Source organism: Mandrillus leucophaeus, unplaced genomic scaffold (genome assembly GCF_000951045.1).
Source record: "Mandrillus leucophaeus isolate KB7577 unplaced genomic scaffold, Mleu.le_1.0 Scaffold7, whole genome shotgun sequence".
NCBI classification, from domain to species: Eukaryota; Metazoa; Chordata; class Mammalia; order Primates; family Cercopithecidae; genus Mandrillus; species Mandrillus leucophaeus.
Window position 1 is genome coordinate 4921942 of NW_012107585.1, and position 21063 is coordinate 4943004.

General features: G+C 42.3%; 1 protein-coding gene across 1 annotated transcript in view; it reads right to left on the minus strand.

The window, feature by feature from the left end:
* Window positions 1-21063, minus strand: part of CIT (citron rho-interacting serine/threonine kinase) — a 206395-nt gene that overhangs the window by 58491 nt on the left and 126841 nt on the right. Inside the window, exons 20-24 of the mRNA XM_011964547.1 lie at window positions 20555-20671; window positions 18191-18300; window positions 16974-17148; window positions 11691-11888; window positions 2447-2500 (exon numbers count right to left, since the gene is read on the minus strand). Of these exons, the coding sequence (XP_011819937.1) occupies window positions 2447-2500; window positions 11691-11888; window positions 16974-17148; window positions 18191-18300; window positions 20555-20671 (654 nt within the window). The remainder of the gene's footprint in view (window positions 1-2446; window positions 2501-11690; window positions 11889-16973; window positions 17149-18190; window positions 18301-20554; window positions 20672-21063) is intronic.

The window sequence follows — 21063 nt, forward strand, 5'->3', positions numbered from 1 at the left end:
TACAGACAAAGAAAGAGGGGCTTCGTAGGATAATAAGCATAGGTTACTAAGAGGCCAATTTATAATCTGAACTCTGTCTGATTCCAGAGCCCATGGCTTAGACTACTAAGTTACCCAGCTGCTCTGGCTGAAATGTGGGTGGAGGGCATCTCTCTCAGGTTCACACACACACACTTGGGAAGGCCCCCAGAGGCTTCGCCACAGAACACAGAGGTAAATGACGCAAAGATCAGAAGTCACTGTTCCAGAAAACGCAAATTTGGAGAGCATTAGAGTTACATGCGAAAGTAACCAAATGCAGTCTACATACTAGTGTATTCCACTAAAACTGAACTTTCAATTTTTAAAATGGGGGACAAGATGAATTACAAAGGGGTATAAGGAAACTTTTGAGGGTGATGAATACAATAAATATTTTGTTTTTATCGCTCAAGAATGAAATTTGGATAATCTTATCCAAAATAATAATAAAATTCATTATTTTGATTGTTTTGCTGTTTCACAGTTATATACACGTTTTAAAACGCATCAGATTATAGTACACCAATTATACCTCAATAAAACTGTAAAAAAATGTTTTTTAGAAAGTTCTTATGCCAAAAGACTAAAAAAGGAAAAAAGAACTCCAGATGAATGGAACAGGATTACTAATGCACACATTTTTAAAAATCCAAGCTTATATAAGGAAAAAATGGTAATATAAAAAATTCCACAGTCATAAAATGATCTACATTTTATTCAGTGATCATTCACGCGCACGTATGTAATATAAGCAAATAACTCGTGTGTAAAATAAGAAAGAAAGGCAACAAGAAACTAAAATCCTAGGGCAGAAAACTACCAGAATGTCACCCCCCAACTACTCAAGGAAGGGAGGAGGGATGGAGGAAATCCACAGACATTTTAAGGCAGGCCCGTCCCAATCCACCATCATATCAGGAAATGCAGACCAAAAAACTGGTCTGTCAGTTCCCCACTAAAGTCAAACAGAGGCAAATATCATGACCTAGTAATTCTTGGGAAATGCTCACCAGAAGTAAGTGCTCACAGCCACCAAAGGCTTTGTGCAACAGGGTTTCCTAACAGATTGATCCATTACGGAAACAATCCAAATGTCTACCAACAAGGAGAATGGATAAACAAACTATAGTTCTATTCATACACCAGAAACACCATACAGTGATTAAAAAAAGAACAAACTATTGATAGGTACAGCAACGTGGAGGAACCTCACAAACCATTTAAGCGAAAAAAAAAAAAAAAAAGCTAAGCCCCAAAGAGCACATCCTCTGTGATTCCATTTATATGACATTCAAGAACAGGCAAGACTAAACTATGGTATCAGAGGTCAGCATAGTGGTTACCCTTTGGGTGAAGGATGATGATGGGAAGGGAACAAGAGGGAGCCTTCAGGGGCTGAGAAAGTTCTGTACCTTGATCTACACTGGGGTTACCTAGTTGTCTATCTGTATAAAAATTTTATTGAGCTGTATACTTAAAATTACTACATTTTTATGTGCTTTACTAGATATATTTTATACCTAAATTAAGAAAAAAAATACCGTTAGGACTTAATATCTCATTTATAGTAGCTAAAGAGGAAATAAAGAGCTCATAACAAGAAAATAAAATATGTATGTGTGTGGAGGCTGGAAGGTGTTTCTGGAAATTCACAAATGCAAATAATACAAACAAGGACAAGATCACTGAGGACTAAGAAGGTAATAAAGTGACAAAAAGGCCAAAGAAAAGAGAGGGCACATGAATAAGGAGAACATCCCCATCTTCTGAAAGGGGCCTATTTCAGACCTTCACTCTGATCAAAAATAGACTGAATTCCCACCGACCCTACTCTATTATATAACCTATGGAAGATGCTTATCCACTCATAGCATTTATTTCTCTCAATATAAATAACATCTCCCAAAGAGTCCTAGATTTTGAATTTGCATGTTAGAAAGCCAAATTCTGCCTGGTAGGAAGTTACAATTTCTAGGTCTCCAGGAGAAGAGCTCATTGGTTCTTCCTCTGCAGGGGTAGCAATCTGGAGAAGTCTCACAGATACAACTACCTTGGTGACAGGAGAGTCTCTGAGCTGGGTTAGCCATGAAACCGTCTACATTGGGGTAGGAGGGGGAGCTGCCTTGGGATTTTCATTGCAGCTGCTGAAACCTATTAGTGCTTCCACAAGTGAGAATTATTTTGACCCTTCCAACTATCCTCTTCCCCCAAACAGGAAGAATGGTTTCAGTTTTTCAAAACTGGAAGAACCCCAAAAAAACAGGTTATCCAGGGCTCAAAAACTCCAAATAAGGTTGATTGCATTATCTTCTTCAAGCTGCAAGTTCGAATCAAAACTCGTCACCGATATTTTAAAGAGCTGTCCCCTTTTCCTTCTCTGTTAGTTTCATGTTATTTTAATCATCTTTGGTTAATTAATACTCACAGTACAGCTGTTACGAAGAGCATCAAATTTGCGCTGGATTTCATCTCTATGTGCCTAAAAGGTAAGAAGTTGATTATAAATTTTTCATAGGGCAGAATACAATTCTACATGCTACGGGTCAAATATAGAGAATAGCAATTTGCCTGGAAAGCTGAGAATGCGGCACTAGCATCTGTTTTTCAAAGAACGAATTAATCAAATCATCCCCAACACCAGAAATAAGTTACAGGAATACACAATGCTGTGTTAATAACAATTAACTCTTTAGACCACACATGCACACCCTGTACAAATATTTTTAACATTTATATTAACATCTAGAGACTATTAGGAGAAAAGGGGGAAAAAAAGCAATAAAGGATGAAGTTTTACTCTCCTTCATTTGTCCTATTCCCATTCTGAAAAGATGAGTAATTTTCCCTCTTCCCTCCAACTAACTCCTCCCCAGCCTACTCCCTGACACACACATACACACAGAAACGCACACACAGGACAACAGCCAGGACAAAGGGACTTTGTGTGTGTGTTGTTTTTTCATTAAAAGCTGCTGACATTCAGAAAACTCTACGTCGGCCTTGAAATAAATATATATAGGCTTTCTCCAGGACAAAGCTGCCTTAAACCAGCAGCATTTGTTCAGTTGACAAGGATTATTTTTTAGCGCATACTGTATGCTTGACACTGTGGAAGGATATAGGCACCCATGACCTGTGCCTTCATTCTGGTGAGGGAAGATCAGAAATGAATAAGTGCGTGATTACAGATTGGGACAAATGCTACAAAGAAAACAAATAGGGACCAGTTTAAAAAAAAAAAAAAAAAGAATAAGAAAGGTAGGTAGAAACTTACTTAGATAGGGTGGTCAAGGAGGGCTTCTCTGAGGAGGTGGCATGCAAGCTGAAACCTATAGGATGATGAGGAGCCAGCCATGCAATGGACAGGAGACGGCAGAAGGAGCAGCATTTGCAAAGACCCTGAGGCAGGAAAGGGTCTGGTGCATTTGATGAACAACCACCACCAAAAAAACTGAGTGGCTACAGCAGAGTTTTTCAAATTGCAAGCTGTAATCCAACAGCAAGCATGACAAGTCGGGATTTTTGGTTCGTTGTATCCAATGAAGTAGAATAAAAAAGATAGAATTGAAAACATCAGAATGTGCCTTGAGTAGTAAACATGACCTCTGTTATAGGAAACTTCTGCTTTAGATACTATAACTCATCAAATTTAAGGTACTTTCCATTGTAAAACCTATGACTATTTTATGTAACATTAAGGAAGAAAAAGTGCTATCAAACTATGACATGTTTATGTCTGTATATGACTGTAATATGCACCATGATTTCAGATACCTTAGAATCAGTGAAATACAGTAAATATACTCCCTTCTATTGGATTGCAAATAAAATGTATTCTGTGGGCTGTGGTCAACTTTTGAAAAAGCACAGCAATGAAGAAAAAAAAGTAGCCCAAGATGATGATAAGGACCAAGGCAGAGACCAAGAATCTTGAAGGTCCAGTAAAGAATTTAGGTTTCATTCAAAATTCAATTAATTGAAAACCAATGGAAAATTTTAAGAAAGAAAGTGACGGATTTTACTGTTGTTTTAAGATCACTGTAGATGCTATAGGGAGAAGAGGATCAAAATGGAACAAAGGTAGAACATAGCAGGGAAACCACTGAAGGTATTGTTACTGCCATTCAAGTGAGAGATAATGGTGGCTTGGAGAAGGATGGCGGCAAAAAAACAAAAACAAAAACAGAGAACGTGGATGAAACTGAGACCTCCTTTGAAAACATAAGGAAAAGGACTTACTGATAGATGTGTGGCCCAGAGGAAAGAGGAGTCAACAATGCCCTAATAGACTTTTCACTTGTTAGACAAAGTGGATATGGTCCCATTTGCTTACATATGAAAACCCAAATAAGAACCCAGAACCCAGTTTAGGGCAGATGTAAGAGTGCTTCTTCTATTTAATTAAAAAAAAAAAAAAAGTCTCCATAAGAAGGTCTATAAAAGGCCGGGCACAGTGGCTCACGCCTGTAATCCCAGCACTTTGGGAAGCTGAAGTGGGCAGATCACGAGGTGAGGAGATCAAGACCATCCTGGCTAAAAGGATGGTCCCCACTAAAAAATACAAAAAATTAGCCGGGCATGGTGGCGGGCGCCTGTAGTCCCAGCTACTGAGGAGGCTGAGGCAGGAGAATGGTGTGAACCCAGAAGGCAGAGCTTACAGTAAGCCGAGATCACGCAACTGCACTCCAGCCTGGGTGAGAGGGAGAAACTCCGTCTCAAAAAAAAAAAAAAGCCTGTAAGATAACTAAGTCAAATATTTTAGAGTTGTGATGTTTTCTCTAATATGTCTATTTTTCTATAAATACTATTGTAAGTTTATGACGGCAGATTAGATACTTTAGAAGAAAAGATTAGTGAACTTGAAGACAAATAGAAACAAAGAAGTAGAAGACAAGAAGTAGAAACCAAAATGAAACACAATGAGAAAAGAAAAAGGCATTTTCAAAAAATGCAGAGCATCAGGGAGTTGGAAGACAACTTCAAGTAGCCTAACGTACATGTAATTAGAGTCCCAGAAAGAGTACAGGAGACAGAAAAAATATTTGAAGAAATAATGGCCACAAATTTTCCAAAGTTAACAAAAGCCATAAACCCACAGATGCAAAATATTCAACAAGTCCCAAGCATGAGAAATGTGAAGAAAATTAACCTAAAGCACACTATAATGAAACTGTTTAAATCCAAAAACAAAAAGAAAACATTAAAAAAAAAAAAAAAAACACAGCCGGAGAAAAATACATGTCACATTAAGAGAAACAAAAATGAGAAAGATTTCTCACCAAGATGGGGAGAAGAAGTGGGCATGAACAGCTAGAACACAGTAAAGCAATATCTTCGAAGTGCTGAAATAAAAAAAAACCTGTCCACACAGAATTCTATACCTAGCAAAAATATCTCTTAAAAAATGAAGGTAATATAAAAACTTTTTCAAACATACAAAAGTTGAAGGAATTTGACACCAGCAGACCTGTGCTATAAGAAATGTTAAAGGAAGTCCTTCTGGCAGATGGAAAATGGCAACCAGAAATTTGGATCTACACAAACGAATGAAGAGCCCTGGAGAGACGGTAAAATAAAACAAACCAAAAATAGATTAGTTGCTCAGAATAGCCAGAAGAGAATTATAATGTTCTCAATACAAAGAAAAGATAAATGTTTGAGGTGAGGGATATCCCAATTACCCTGATTTGATCACTACACATTGTAGGCATGTATCAAAATATCATATGTATCTCAAAAATATGTACAACTGTGATATATCAATTAAAAAATATAAAAAATACCAAAAAATAGATAGTTGCATAGATAGAATCACAGACAGATTTATAAATAAAAAGTTATTATTTAGAATTGACTTCCTAAATAACTAGCCTATATTCTATGGCCTAATTTAACAGATCTTAATTGTTTTTCTAAAACTCTATCTGCTTTTTGCCCAGCAATAATGAGAGATTTATTATTTTGTTAAGATAAGAATACTACTTATCCAAAGTAAGACTACGGCTATCTGCACTATGTCAAAATCTCATCTGTGACCAAGCAGCAGCCTAGATCCAAGGACCACACAACCCCCTTTAGTGCATTCCATGATCATCAAAAACCAAAGGCAAGGATTTGTCCTAGAGGAAGAATAAGGCCCTTATGTTAATAGACTCTTGGTCAGGAATCAGCACGTTTTTTCCTTAAAATGCCAGATAAGGAAATTTCCTTAAAATTTCCAGAGCATTCAGTCTTGGTTAGAATTACTTAACTCTATCTTTCTAGAGCAAAAGCAGCCACAAACAATAGGTAAACAAACGGGCATGTTTGTTTCTAATGTGTTCTAATAAAACTTCATTTACAGAAAACGGGTGACAGACTAAAATTTGGCCTGTGATTTGCCAGTCTCTGCTCTAAATGACCATTTGGTGTGAAATCTCTCAAAGACAGAAACAGGAAGCTGAGAGTGGAGTTAGCTCCTTCAAAGCATAAGTGGTGACCATAAAAAAGCTCACTGGCTTATACACAGGGACAGAAGCCCTATTGCACTTTCTTAATAATAGCAAAATTTCAAATGACACAGCACCATTAAAAACTCATTTAACTCCCCCACTGGAGTCTGAAATTTCAGTCATTAATACTGATCCACTTCCATTAAAATTAACCATTATGGGGCCTTTGGATCATGTCAAGCAATCCTCTCCAAGGGTTAATATAATGAACTACAGTCATTATGGCTTTTGATTCATTACTGTTTATGAAATATAAATACAAAATGTAGAACTGACCCTGTTGTGGATGCCAGACATACAGTAAGCACTTAACTACCGAACTAGTCACAGTAATAAAATGGTAAGTCATATGCTTTATGTTTTTTTGAAATAAGTTGTAAAACAAATACACAAAAAAGCAAAAGATCATGCAATAGAATATATACATAAAGACAGCAAAACATATAAGACAAGCTTTGGATGCTCTCAATGAAATGTATGAGTGTTAATTAGATATCAGGTGCTACAGGGAATAAATACCTACACTCTTAAAAATTTCTGAGGATCCCAAAGAGCTCTTGTTTACGTAGTATTCACCTACACTTGCAACATTAGAAATTAAGACTGAGATGGCCAGGCACAGTGGCTCACACCTATAATCCCAGCACTTTGGGAGGCTGAAGCAGGTGGATCACGAGATCAGGAGTTCGAGACTAGCCTGACCAACATGGTGAAACCCCATCTCTACTAAAAATTAAAAAATTAGCTTGGAATGGTGGCGCACGCCTGCAATCCCAGCTACTCAGGAGGCTGAGGCAGAAAAATTGCTTGAACCCAGGAGGTGGAGGTTTCAGTGAGCCGAGATCACGCCATTGCACTCCAGTTTGGGAGGCAGAGGGAGACTTCATCTCAGAAAAAAAAAAAATTAAGACTAAGATATTTTTCAAATATTTATTTTTTATTTCTCTTAAAATAACACTAACATTGCTTTTGCACCATCAGTGCAAATATTAACACAGTGAAAAGTGTCAAATGACATCTTAGTATTGTTAAGAAAACAGTCTGACAGCCAGGCTTAATGGCTCATGTCTGTAAATCCCAGCACTTATTTAAGAGACCAAGGCAGGCAAATTGCTTGAGCCTAGGAGTTCAAGACCAGCTTTGGAAACACGGTGAAACCACTTCTTCACAAAAATATACAAAAGTTAACCGGGCATGTGGCGTGCACCTATACTCCTAGCTACTTGGGAGGCTGAGGTGGGAGTATCACTCTTGAGCCTGGGAGTCAAGGCTGCAGTGCGCTGACATTGCACCACTGCACTCCAGCCTGGGTGACAGAGTAAGACCCTGTCTCAAAAAAAAAAAAAGAAAAAAACCATCTGATCTTGGGAAACCCAGGAGTCCACAGACCCACTTTAGGAACCACTAACCTAGGAGTTGGGTGGCAAAAATGTGGACTGACAGGCTGCAGCCAGTCTGGCCCTAAGACCAGAGAGATACTTTCTTTTGGAAGTATTTATGCCTTAATTTTAAGGAAAGTTACAAGAAGAAGAAAGAAGAGTAAATTACAATGTAGCCTTGAGGGAGGAAATATCTGCAGAACTGAAGAAAGGAAACAAGCGTGTAGACGTCTGACCACCTTCTGGGATCCATGGTCAGGATTCTAGAACGCTTCGGCTTCTGTGCACCTACCCCCTTTCTAGGTGAAGACAGGCACCAGGCAAGAATGTCACCTTACATGCCCCGATTTCCCATCTTGGCTATCATGCCGTCGGCTTACTAATTAATTAAACAGAGGGCTTGATATTTATGTACGAGAATGAGAACGTGCACTGACTCATGATTTTAACAAATCAAAGAGGATGACTTTTGGATCCCATCATCATGCTATGCAGGGAGAAGGATTCCTTTCATCAGTGTCTCGAGCTTTCAACTCTTGATTATTCAACATTAGTCACTTGACAGAATCAGTAAAAAAACAGAGAAGCGAAAACACAAAACGTGTTCGTGAGGCCTGGCTGGTGTATACAGAGCACACAGCATGCCTCTTGCCTAGTGGTCCTCTTCAGAGTGATGCTTCTACCACATCACACATTATGTGCGATAAGGTGTGTAGACTCAAATTCTCTCCCTTGAGATGGAGTCTTAAATATCAAGTTCAGGTGGAAATGTCTCTTTTCCAGCAATAAGTACTGAAGTATCTTAAAAGCATGTTTGTGTTTAAATTTGATAGGATGGGTAAAGTGAAAGTGGAGAAAAGGCAAGCATTAGAAAGGGCAACAAAGGCCTCCCAGCTGCACCGCCAAGGCCCTTCAATGGAGAGCTTTAATTTAACTGTGCTCCATCTAATTCGGCCCAGGGATGGAGGCCAAACAAGGTAACTGCTCCCTTTCACAGCCTAGGAGATGGCTGCCTCTTAAAATTAAACAATAATAGCACATTTGACTATTCCCTTTTATTGATAAAACGGTCTGCTGTGAAACTCACAAATCTCCTAGGAGATCATCTGAGATCCAGCGGATTTCATCTGACTGATGCTTGTGCATGGTCTCAACTTGGGTCTCAAACAATGAGAAAGCTGAAAAGTATGGTATTTGGGGACCATTTTCTCTTTTTCTTGGAAAAGACGTTTTTCAGAACAAATTCAACTAACCCATTCAGGCAACAAACACATGGTGTCAATAACCAGGTTTATGGAACATAATCAAGGGAAGGCGGAAGGAAAAGCCCACAGCCTTGAAACTGAACGGAAGCAAATGGAAATGGCGTTTGGATTTCCGTATGATGGGTTTGCAAACAGCTGTTGGAGGAAGGCACTTCTGCCATCATTTGAAGAAGCCCTGTTTTTTCCACAGCATCTTCATCTGCAAGAGCAATAGAGCCCTAGTTTCTAAACCAAGGGAGGTTTGTTTCTTTTTTTTTTTTTTAAGAAGATGCTTTGAGGCAGTGATCTCATCTAACTAAATTAAGTCGTGACTTGCTGCTGTGCTCAGCTTCCAGCAGCCATCAGACACAGCACATTCCAACCAGCAGCAAGAAAGGATTTAAAGGACTAATTTCCCCATAGATAAAGAGCAGTGACACGTGCTCTATTTTATGCCCTCTTCCTTCCAAACAGGGCCAGGATAAGATACACAGTCACCCCTCCTTCCCAATTCCAACGGAGCAGCAAGATAAATGTGTCCTTCTCAGCTGCTCAGAAATAAACGGATTTGAGGAATTACAGACCAATCCCCCGGGGAGAAAAGGCTAAAGACACAGCATTGGGCCCATAGCAAGGGCTTAATAAATATGGATTAAATTACTGATGGCTCTTTTTCTTTCAGAGGTTGGGTATTCATACAGGAGAAAAATATTAATATACAATGCGTTAAACATAATAGTGGTTGAAATTTACGTGCCTCCCTTTAAAAGCTAAGAAATGTTATCTGTCTCTCTCTCTCTCCACCCACCCAACTCCAGCAAGTCTATAGGCCTTGTTGGCATGAACTCTTATAGACCAACTTCATTCCTAGCTCCATTTTTTCTTCTACAGACTTATTTTTTTTTTTGCCTTTTGTTTCTGATTTTGTTCTGTTTTACTGTGTTGCATCTTTTCAAATGGTTTTCAGTCCACTGTGAAACAAGACAGTATACACAAAGACACACTGTGGTTATTTTTTGCCAAAGCAAATATTGGGGGCATGATGTGGCATCATTTAACAAGTGTTCTCATAGAGACTTTGGAACCTAAATGTGCAGTCAATATCTGAACTTGGTGTAAGTCCTAGAAAATCTAGGATGCACAAACATACTGGAAGCCACTATACTTGGACTGGTCCTATACAGACCCTGGCATTGTCAGATCACATTCCCAGTTTGTTTCAGATACTGGGATCCCCAAACGCAACAACAGGCAATAACTTCTAAGAATGAAACTATGTTAGATAGATAGATAGATAGATAGATAGATAGATAGATAGATAGATAGATAGATAGATAGACAGAGATGTACATGTGCATGACATCTAGGTAAATTGTAAGCAATGAATGTACACAGCCATTCATTCTATAGAAGCAACCCCAATCAGAGAGGTTTAGAGATGTTCACTGATGGAAATGGGGACAGCATCCAAGTTGAGTCAGAATGAATAAGGTACCTATTTAGAAGGCTTATTAAAAAAACACTAAACCCAATCAGCTGTATTGTGCTTGGCCCACAGGAGAGGGCACCCTGACCAGCAGGCACGTGTGTGCCTGTCTGCCTGGCAGGTACAGTATGATACTATGAGAAATGTATGAGCTTGGTTGATACCAGCCATTAAAACTCATTTGGCCTTCTATGCTCACAGTCTAGGTCCTCCAGAGAGCCTTCCAAGACTAACAGGGTTTTCTAAATATACTTCCCTGAATGGGAAAAAGAAAATGTGAACATTGGCCACCCAGAGTACCCTAGTCAACTTGGCAGCTGCACTTCCCCCTTAAAGTTGATAAGTTGGCATTTCACATGCCAGATTTTTGTGAGTTTTGTTATTCTGGGTCAGTCTCTGTGGGAATGATCAAATGTGGGGAAAATGGCCCCACAAAAATTCCATTTCAGACTTCTAAAAAGAACTAAGATTTAAATCCAGTAACACCCCCGCTCCAAGTTCTACCTCCTGAGAATACTCTCCAGCTGAGTAAACTAGTCTCTCAGAAAGAGCAAGGAAGCCAGGTCCCCTTTAGAGAAAGAATCATTCAGTAGAATTTTTCCCATCCAGATCATACCAGATGCATACAAAAGACAGGAAGCAGAACCTACAGCTTGAAAAAAAAAAAAAAGAAGTAACACAGGTGAGGTAAACCAAAACAAAAAATAAAAATATGGTAGAAAGACTACTGTAAGATATAAGATTATTATTATTATTTTAAATGATTATTGAAAACTAAAGTAGAAGACCAAGGTAAACAGACTTTGGCTGAAAACAAACTTTAAAATACAATGATGATTTTTTTTTCTAAAAGAAGGAAATTACATAACTAAAGGAGGAACTTTTCAAGATACTAACTATTACTTCCAATGAAGAAGCAGCCTACGTAAGCCAATTTCCTGGCCATTGAATATCTTTGTGGATCATGTTTTCTCTCCTGGAATTTCTAAGGGTGAGCCAATATCCTCAGTGCCACACTCATTCTAGTTGAGGCCTTTAGTAACCTGAAGATGTTGCTCCCTAGACCTACCGTGAGCGCCTGGATCTCCTCTTCGGCTTCTGCCGTGGTCTCTTCCAGCTCTGTCTTTGCCTGGCGAAGCTGGCTTTCCAGAGCCGCCCGGGCAGCCTGCAGGGCTGTCAACTGTGACTCACGCTCCTGCAGGGAGAGCTGTAGCTCTGTGAGCTGGCGCTTGAGCTCCAGTTTCTGCTCCTCGTGCTCTAGACTGACCTGAGAGAGAGAGAGAGATAAACCCTTGGTTGGCCTGAACAAAAGAGAAAGTGAAGACATGACCTGCTACTCAACCTGGAGCTGAAACCTGGTCTTGGAACCACCTTCTCAGCACTCCATAGAGGAGAGGAAAATGCAACAAAATGGGCCTGACTCCCATGCATCTCCGAATTCAACAGGAGTAAGAACAGGTAAGGGCTATATCTCCTAACCACCCCTTACTTACATATATTCAAATGCCTGGGAAGACTTTAAAAGGAAAAGCCACACAGCAAGAATCACGAATGAAAATGATGACGATTACTCTTATTAGAAAAACATTTAAAGCTAAGCAGATATAAAAAACATCATATTAGTAACAAGGACATCTTTTCAGTTTTATTGTAAATGGAATAACAGACTGAATTCTAGTTATTTTAAACACGCTTTCTCTGATGTGTCCTCATTAGGTAATCTGCTTTAATGTCACATTAGAAGTTAATCATTCTTCCCTCCATCTGCTCATCCATCCACCTATCTATTCAATCTTTCATCCATTCATCTAACAAAAATTTACTCAGCAATTTCTGTGGAAAATGGAATATGGAGATGAAAACAGTCTCTGCCTTCAAGTGGGGAGAAACATGAAAAGCAACCATGACCATATATCATGGTCAAGTGCAACGGTCAGGACATGCAGGGATGTTGCAGGAATACAGCACGCGGGCAGAGGAGCTAACTCTGGATCTGTTAAATTCTGTTGAAGAATATGCAGAAGTCAAACAAGCAGGTAAGAGGAGAAAGAAAATTCCAGGCAGGGGAAGCAAGACATCCAAAGGTATGGGGGTGAGGGAGATCACGGCACATCTATAGACCTGACAAACACGGACAGTGTGGTCCTAAAGATGAATGTCAAGCAACTCAGAGATGCTGGCTGCCCTCAGAGAGCTCACTGTCTAACGGGACTGCCAAGAAGAACACACTGTGATGAGCTGTGCCCTGAAAGCCATGGGAATAAAAAGGAGACCTCCTTTTCATCAGCTTCAGAGGGTTGGAGAAGGCTCCCTAGAAAAGGTGGCACCCACATCCCACAGCCCATGGGGTGAAGAGAAGAAACACTTGCAAAACATGTAACCTGGAAAACCAACAGGATTTAGTGGTTAATTTGATGTGGGGTAGAGAACAAAGGATATAAGGGAGTCAAAGATGACTCCCGGCCGGGTGCAATGGCTCACACCTGTAATCCCAGCACTTTGGGAGGCCGAGGCGGGCAGATCACGAGGTCAGGAGTTCGAGACCAGTCTGGCCAGCAGGGTGAAACCCCGTCTCTACTAAAAATAACAAAAAATTAGCTGGACATGGTGGCGCACGTCTGTAGTCCCAGCTACTTGGGAGGCTGAGGCAGGAGAATCACTTGAACCTGGCAGGCAGAGGTTGCAGTGAGCTGAGACTGCACCATTGTACTCTAGCCTGGGTGACAGAGCAAGACTCTATCTCAAAAAAAAAAGAAAAAAAAGATGACTCCCACATTTCTGGACAGGCGAATTACACAAAGAATGAGACCATTGCTATGATGGAATAGGAGAGAAAGAGCCAGTTTGAGGCAAAAGATAAGAAATTCTGTCTTGACATGTTGAAATTGAGCCCCGTGGGAGACATCCAAATGGAGATGTCTAATGTCTACTAAGACAACAGGTCAGAAACTCAAAAGAAAGGTCTGGATTGGCAACCTAGATCCGGGAAGCCTTAACAAATCAGTGACAGCTGAAGCCACGGCTATTATCTCTCTCTAGTGATGATGGTGATGATGATGACGTGACAGCAGCAAATACGGTCCTCACAACACACTGGGCCCTGAATTAACTCATTTCAGTTTCAGAACAACTCACTGAAGGAGGTACTACATTACCTCCATTTTACAGATAAGCAAACTGTGGAACTGAGAGATTAGGTAACTGAGCATATGTCACACAGCTGTAAAAAGCTATAAAAAAGGCAAGACTGACATTCAAACTCAGAAAGTCTGGCTCAAGAGTCCATGTAACATGTTGCTACATTCCTGCAACATCCCTACATGTCCTGACCATTGCACTTGACCATGTACAGGGTAAACACTGTACCCTTCTGTCTTACTAAAACACCAGCAGTCATAGCAGGGTGGGCCTCTACTAGCAAGCCTGAAAATTCTTCTGACACCACTTGGCAAAACCAAGAGAGGCAGGTGACAGTGACTCAACAGGAAGAGCGGGAGCCGGATGCTATACAATGAAGGAAGAACCCGGGAGCCTGCATCTTTGCAACTCTACACACCTGGCTAGAGAAGAGCTAATGCTGCGCACACAAAGTTGGGGGAAGGCCCAGGGTCCTTTAAGGTGGATCAAACTCCAGGTGGAGGCCTCTGCCCTCAATCTCAGTAGCAGCATGTGGCCAAAAGAAGAGGGACTGATCTCGTTAAATTTAGAGCTAAACTCCAAAATTCCCAGGGAGAATATAGAGCCTGAACCTCTCGTGAAACGTTTGAAGTTTCTCCTACCATCCTTGAGGGGCTGGCTCTACTGATTCAAGTGAAAAACAACAGCTTCCCTGGGACACTTTAATAGCCCAGATGAGCTACAGCAGCACAGCAGGCTCCTAAGAGGAACATTTGTGCAAAGGGAAGGCAAGAGACAGCCAGTCAAGGCCCCCAAGCTAGAGAAGTCCATCTGGATTGTTTAGACTCACAACCTTAAGGGCAACTCTCCCGTGATCTTGCTGTTAAACTTACAGAAGAGTAAAAGTATAGCCTGGATAATAAAAGTTGAACTGTCGCCTAAGGCTTCAGGCTCATGCCTGTAATCCCAGCACTTTGGAGGCCAAGGAGGGAGGACTGCTTAAAGTCAGGTGTCCTCCTTCTGAGATATCCTGACCTAAGAAATAATAAAAGAAAAATAAATAAATAAATAAATAAATAAATAAATAAATAAATAAAGCCAGGAGCCCAAGACCAGCCTGGGCAACATAGCAAGACCCCATCACTACAAAAAATGAAAAATAAAACCAGACACTCCAGCTGACCCTAATAGAGGAGTCCACACCTTGACAACCCCTAAAAAACATGAGATAACACATTTTTACTGTCCCTTGGAGAAATGACTTCATTTTAATACTCCAAGACAAATAAAGACATGCATAAACATGAGTATTACCCAAGGCTTAGACCTCAGACCACTGTCTGCTTAACACGACCTTCCTTAAGAAAGATCATCTGCTTTTTGAAGAACTCCATCACAAATATTTGAGCAACTATTTTACATGAGACACTCTGTCTTCCCTCCCAGCCTGGGTGTCCAGCTTCCAACAACCACTCTCCTGAACTCCAGCTGTGTCTCTGCTGGTGCCAGCAAACCCTGCCGCTAGGCTGAAAGCCCTCATGTCAGGAACAGGTCTGTCTTGTCACCACTGTAGACCCAGGCTACAAATCGGCACACAGCAGGCATTTGACAAATATACAGTGACTACATAAATGTAACCTTATGGCTTCCATCAACCTCAACATGTCTACAACCCAGTTTGTTATATTTTCCTTCCCAGAACCTGGTCACTCTTCCCAGCTTCCTGGTTCTTTTGAAGAGAGCTACCTTTCATCAATCACACCTGAATTTGGTTTTGTCTTTTAATCTCCCACTGTCACTTGAGACAGACCTCTGCCACCAGCACTGGGCCACCACGGCTAAGCTCTGACTAGGTCACGGGGCTGTCATTACGTCTTGATAAAGGAGGAATTGCCCTGCTCCTATTTGACAGAGGCACAAACTGGCACACTCCCCACGGGACCCTATAAAGGAGATACATTATCACTGACATTTTACAGATGAGGAAACTGAAGCCCAGCAGAGATGAGGCAGCTTGCAGAACTAGTAAGAGGTCACAAAACCAGTAAGAAGTTGAGGTGGAATTCTAACCCAGATCCCCATGGCCCAGTCTGTTACCAGAAGGAGGGCCTGGGGTCTAATTTGTCTATTTTGAACAAAGAATTGGACAAAATACACAAAGCAACAAAGGAACAAAACACAGGCATGAAGCAGCGAAAACAGGTATCTATGAAAGCAAGAAAGCACTCCGCAGGGTGGGAGCGGCCCCAGCAAGTGGCTCAGGACCCAGTTACAAAGTTTTCTGGGTTTTAAGTACTCCTTTTGGGGTTCCTACTGGTTACTCCTTATCTGAATAAAGGATTTGGTCTGTGGTTAATTAAAGGCTGAGGTGAACTGGCGCCCTATGCAGACGAAGGGATACTCCCTCCTTGGCCCATCCAAGGTGCTCTCCCTTTCCATCTGAGCAATGGTGGAAAGGAGAGCATTGCAGGGAGAGGAGCCTCTTCCATCTTTTGCTACTGGGGCGTGGGGAGATGGGGTGGGGGCTCGGATTTTCCTTTTGGTTCAGCTTTAGGAAGTTTGCATTAATTGGCCTTAGGTTGCTTGTCCCTAGCCCCATGTGTTTTCCTTTTGATCCAGCTCTAGGAAGTCAGCAGGAATGGGCCTTGGGTTCCCTGCCCGCGGACCCTGGTGTCTTCTCTTTTAGAAAGCTAGCACAAATTGGCCAGGTGCAGTGGCTCACACCTGTAACCCCGACACTTTGGGAAGCTGAGGTGGGTGGATCACTTGAGGTCAGGAGTTCAAGACCAACCTGGCCAACATGGCAAAACCCTGTCTCTACAAAAATTGGCTGAGTGTGGTGCCAGGAGCCTGTAGTCCCAGCTACTTGAGAAGCTGAGGCACGAGAATTGCTTGAACCCGGGAGGCGGAGGCTGAAGTGAACCAAGATTGCACCACTGCACTCCAGCCTGGACAACAGAGCACGACTCTCTCTCTCACACAAAAAAAAAAAAAAAAAAAGAGGTTAGCACAAGGGCCTCAGATTCCCTGCCCCTAAAGCTTGGTGTTTTTCCTTGATTCAGCATGAATTGGCCTTAGGTTCCTTGCCTCCAGACCCTTTTCCTGCCTCAAGTCTGCCCCCTTAACCACCAAGCACAATGTCTCTTGTATACATATTGATTTGTGCTTGAAAGCTGGCTTGTTCAGAGCCCGAATTGCCCAGCAAATCCTCCCAGGAGATCACCCCCGCTCTCACCTCCCGCAGTCTTGTCTCCAGTTCCAGCAGCCGATTCTTGTCACTGTGGTCTTGGTGGCTGATCTTCTCCAGCTGCTCCTCCAGCTTTCGGTTCTGGGCCTCCAATTTCCCAGCCTGGGTCTCCAGGTAAAATTTCTGTTGCCTGAGTTCAGAAATCATCTCTTCTTGAGCCTTCCTAGTAGGGGTGGTGGGAGGATCCAAACAAAATCACAGTCTCGTTAGAGTTGAGCCTGTTTCCGCGGAAGGTAGATGGACACGGAGTGAGACATGTGTCCTCACTAAGTGGACTAGGGCCTTCCTGGATTAGCTGTCTCCTGATCTGTCCTCATAAGCACGATCCTGGCATGATGAACGTGGGGACCATTTACTCATCACCACTCAGTGTCAGTCCCTCACATATGGGATTAAGTAATGTCCAGGGGGATGCAAGAGATACTAACATTTCACTCCTTTGACAGGCCTGTTTATTTCTTCTTTGGGTCTATGTAGGGACAGAAAGGGGCCTGCATAGATTACTGTACAAGGGCACCGCAGTAACTCATGAAGGCAGGCCCTGGAGAAAAAGGAGCAACAAGGAGAAAGAGTGGTATTCCTTCTAGTTCTCTGTAGATCTTCCTCACCTCTCCAGCAAACTGCTTAGAAGTATCAAAAACTAGAACGACTCAAAGACCCAAAACACAGCCTACTAAGCTGGTTTAGATTAAGATGGGACTATTTTGAGAGATCTCTGAAGAGAGAAACCCAAGGGGGGCAAAAAGTCCTGGAGATTGTAATTCTTCGGGGAAAAAGATTCAGATCAAAGTGCTCCTGGAACACAGTCCTTGCTGAACCCCAAACTTCCTTCCCAAGGGTCTAACCTAGTGACAACTAAATGGATGGCCCAACTGGACACACACAATTTCACCTCTTACTAATTACAGGACGCAAGTCTGGGGAACAAGAACTCAGCTTTCCACAAGCAAATTATAAATAACCTCATTAGAGAGAGCAAAACACTCTATAATGTGATGGCAACTGAAGGCATTTAAGAAAACCCGACTCAAAAGTGGCAGAGTGAGACCACTTAAGACGGGGCAAAATGACGTATCCGAGGGCTGGGCTGAGCTACAGAAGTCATTCAATCCACTCCAGCTCCATCAGACAGAAGAAGGCAGTTTAAGCCACAGGAGAGAAGACCAAAGTATAATAACGTAGGCAGTTAGAATTTGAATACTTACATGTTCCTTTGGGTAAAAAGACTGCTATTTGCTGCAAGTTTATTGGCTTCAGACAGTTCCACAATCCTCTGTTCCAGGGATCTGATCTTGGAATCCATAGCATTGATCATCTGAAACACAGGGCACCTATGAAACCTCACACACAGTTATATCAGAACAGGAGTAATAGGGGCAGTGCAGGCCAGGGTAAAAGTTTCACCTGAAATGACGGCAATTTGGCCAGAGCTAACAAGGCTCTCAACTCGTCTGTACTCTGAGGATCACAGATGGTACCACTCAAATGGATGATACTTGGTTGTTTTTTCAGTGATGAAATCTCCCCACACTGGTTAAGTGGCTTGCATTTAAAACAGACATAAGGACCTATTCAGGAACCTAACATCCTGTGAGTAATCAAGCCTTGTTAAACCCCATCTCATCTGCATGTGACCTGGGCCTGCAAGAGTCTCTAACTCAAATCTGCACATTCGTATTTATCATCACCCCGACGACTGTCATTTTCTGAGTGATTCCTTGTCACCCAGCCACTATTGCTCTAGACTCCACAGCAGGGGTCTCCAACCCCGGGGGCCACAGACCAGTACCCCTTTATCGGTCTGCCACCTGTTATGAACCAGTCTGCACAGCATGAGGTGAGCAGCCAGTGAGTGAGCATTACTGCCTGAGCCCTACCTCCTATGGGATCAGTGGCATTAGATTCTCCTCGGAGTGTGAGCCCCATCATGACCTGCACAAGCGAGGGATCGAGGTTACGCACTCCTAACGAGAATTGAATGCCTCGGGCCGGGCACAGTGGCTTAGCCTGTAATTCCAGCACTTTGGGAGGCCGAGGCAGGCGGGTCACCTGAGGTCAGGAATTCGAGACCAGCTTGGCCAACATGGAGAAACGCTGTCTTTACCAAAAATACAAAAATTAGCCGGGTGCAGTGGCGCATGCCTGTAATTCCAGCTACTCAGGAGGCTGAGGCAGGAGAGTCGCTTGAACTCAGGAGGTGGAGGTTGCAGTGAGCAGATATCACGCCACTGCACTCCAGCCTGTGCGACAGAGCAAGACTCCATCTCAAAAACAAACAAACAAACAAACAAAACAAAAAAAGAATTTAATGCCTTAATGCCTGATAGTCTGAGGTGGTACAGTTTTATCTCAAAACCATCCCCCCACCCCTGTGGAAAAACTGTCTTCCACAAAACTGGTCCCTGGTGCTAAAAAGGTGGGGGACAGCTGCTCTGCAGCAAAGTTTCCCCAACTTAATGAATCATAAGAATTGGGGTGTGGGGGTACTGACTAAAAATTTAATATCCTAGGATCTTCCCTCAGAGATCCTGATGTGGGGTTGGGCGCAGTGGCTCACACCTGTAATCCCAGCACTTTGGGAGGCTGAGGTGGGCAGATCACTTGAGGTCAGGAGTTCAAGACTGGCCTGGTCAACATAGTGAAACCCTGTCTCTACTAGAAATACAAAAATGAGCCGGGTGCGGTGGCACACGCCTGTCATCCCAGGCTACTCGGGAGGCTGAGGCAGGAGAATCACTTGAACCTGGGAGGCAGAGGTTGCAGTGAGCTGAAATCATGCCACTGAACTCTAGCCTGGGTGACTCCATCTCAAAAAAAAAAAAAAAAAAAAGATTCTGATATGGTAAGTCTTGGTGGGGTGCAGATAGATAAGCACCACAGGTAAACCTTAGGGGCAACAAGTTTCTGAAACAACTGCCTATGTGGATTAGAAAAGAGATAAACAGGCAAGTAAAAAGAACAGAAGTGTAGGGCAAGGAGTGGTGGCCTATAATCCCAGCACTTTGGGAGACCAAGATAGGAGGATTGCTTGAGGCCAGAAGTTTGAGACCAGCCTGGGCAACACAGCAAGATCTTGTCTCTACAGAAAACTTAAAAATTTGCTGAGCATGGGGGCACGCACCTGTAGTCCCAGCTACTTGGGAAGCTGAGGTAGAAGGATCACTTGAGCCCAGGAGTTGGAGGCTGCAGTGAGCCATGACTGCACCACCACATTGCAGCCTGGGCTTCGGAGCAAAACCCCACCTCAAAAAAAAAAAAAAAAAAAAAAAAAGCAGGAAGACCAAGAGCCACTGGCCATTTTCTCAGGGGCATTTAGAAGGACAGTATTTTAGCAGATACTAGAATCGCATGAGTTCTTGAAAAACACAAAACGGGCCATCCACAGCCACCACCTTGGTTGCTTTTAGGAAAGCAAACAGTTTCAAAGAAAGCATCCTATTACCAACAACTCCACAGGATTCAACAGAAGGAATTTCACCAGGTGAAATAGAGTCTTATCAGGGGTGTGATTCTTGGCATATTTCAAAAACCCTTCTTTGAACACTGGCTTGGCAACTCCTTCTACCTACCGCCTTCTGTTCGCTGAGAATTTTGCCCTTCTCATGGGCCTCCTCCTCGTGTCTCTGCATCATGTTCTCCAGCGTCTCCTTGTCGGCCAGGTCTTTCTTTATCTGATTGTCCAACACCTACAAAAACAAAAGAAGAAGCAAATGTTCTCAGGAGCCAAGCTGAGCAGGGAAGACTAAACGGGGACACTTGAGAAAACCTAGGAAAGAGGAGAAAAGCAGGAGAGAGGCCCGAGGTCTCCAAATTCTGGGGCAAAGAGAAGGCAAAAACTGGGAGTTCGCTTATCAACCAGGATAAGATTAAAAAGTCAAATATTACCATCCAATGGCAAGTAACACATTGACTTGAACTAAGAATTTATTTTAAAATCAGCAGCCCAAAGACCAGAGAGATATATTCAAAATGAGGCAGACTCCAGAATGAGAAGGGAGGGGGAAACAAGGTTGCTCTAGATCCAGACCTAGAGAATAAATTTCTTATAATCTGCAGATATTACCTGGGGACAACTTTT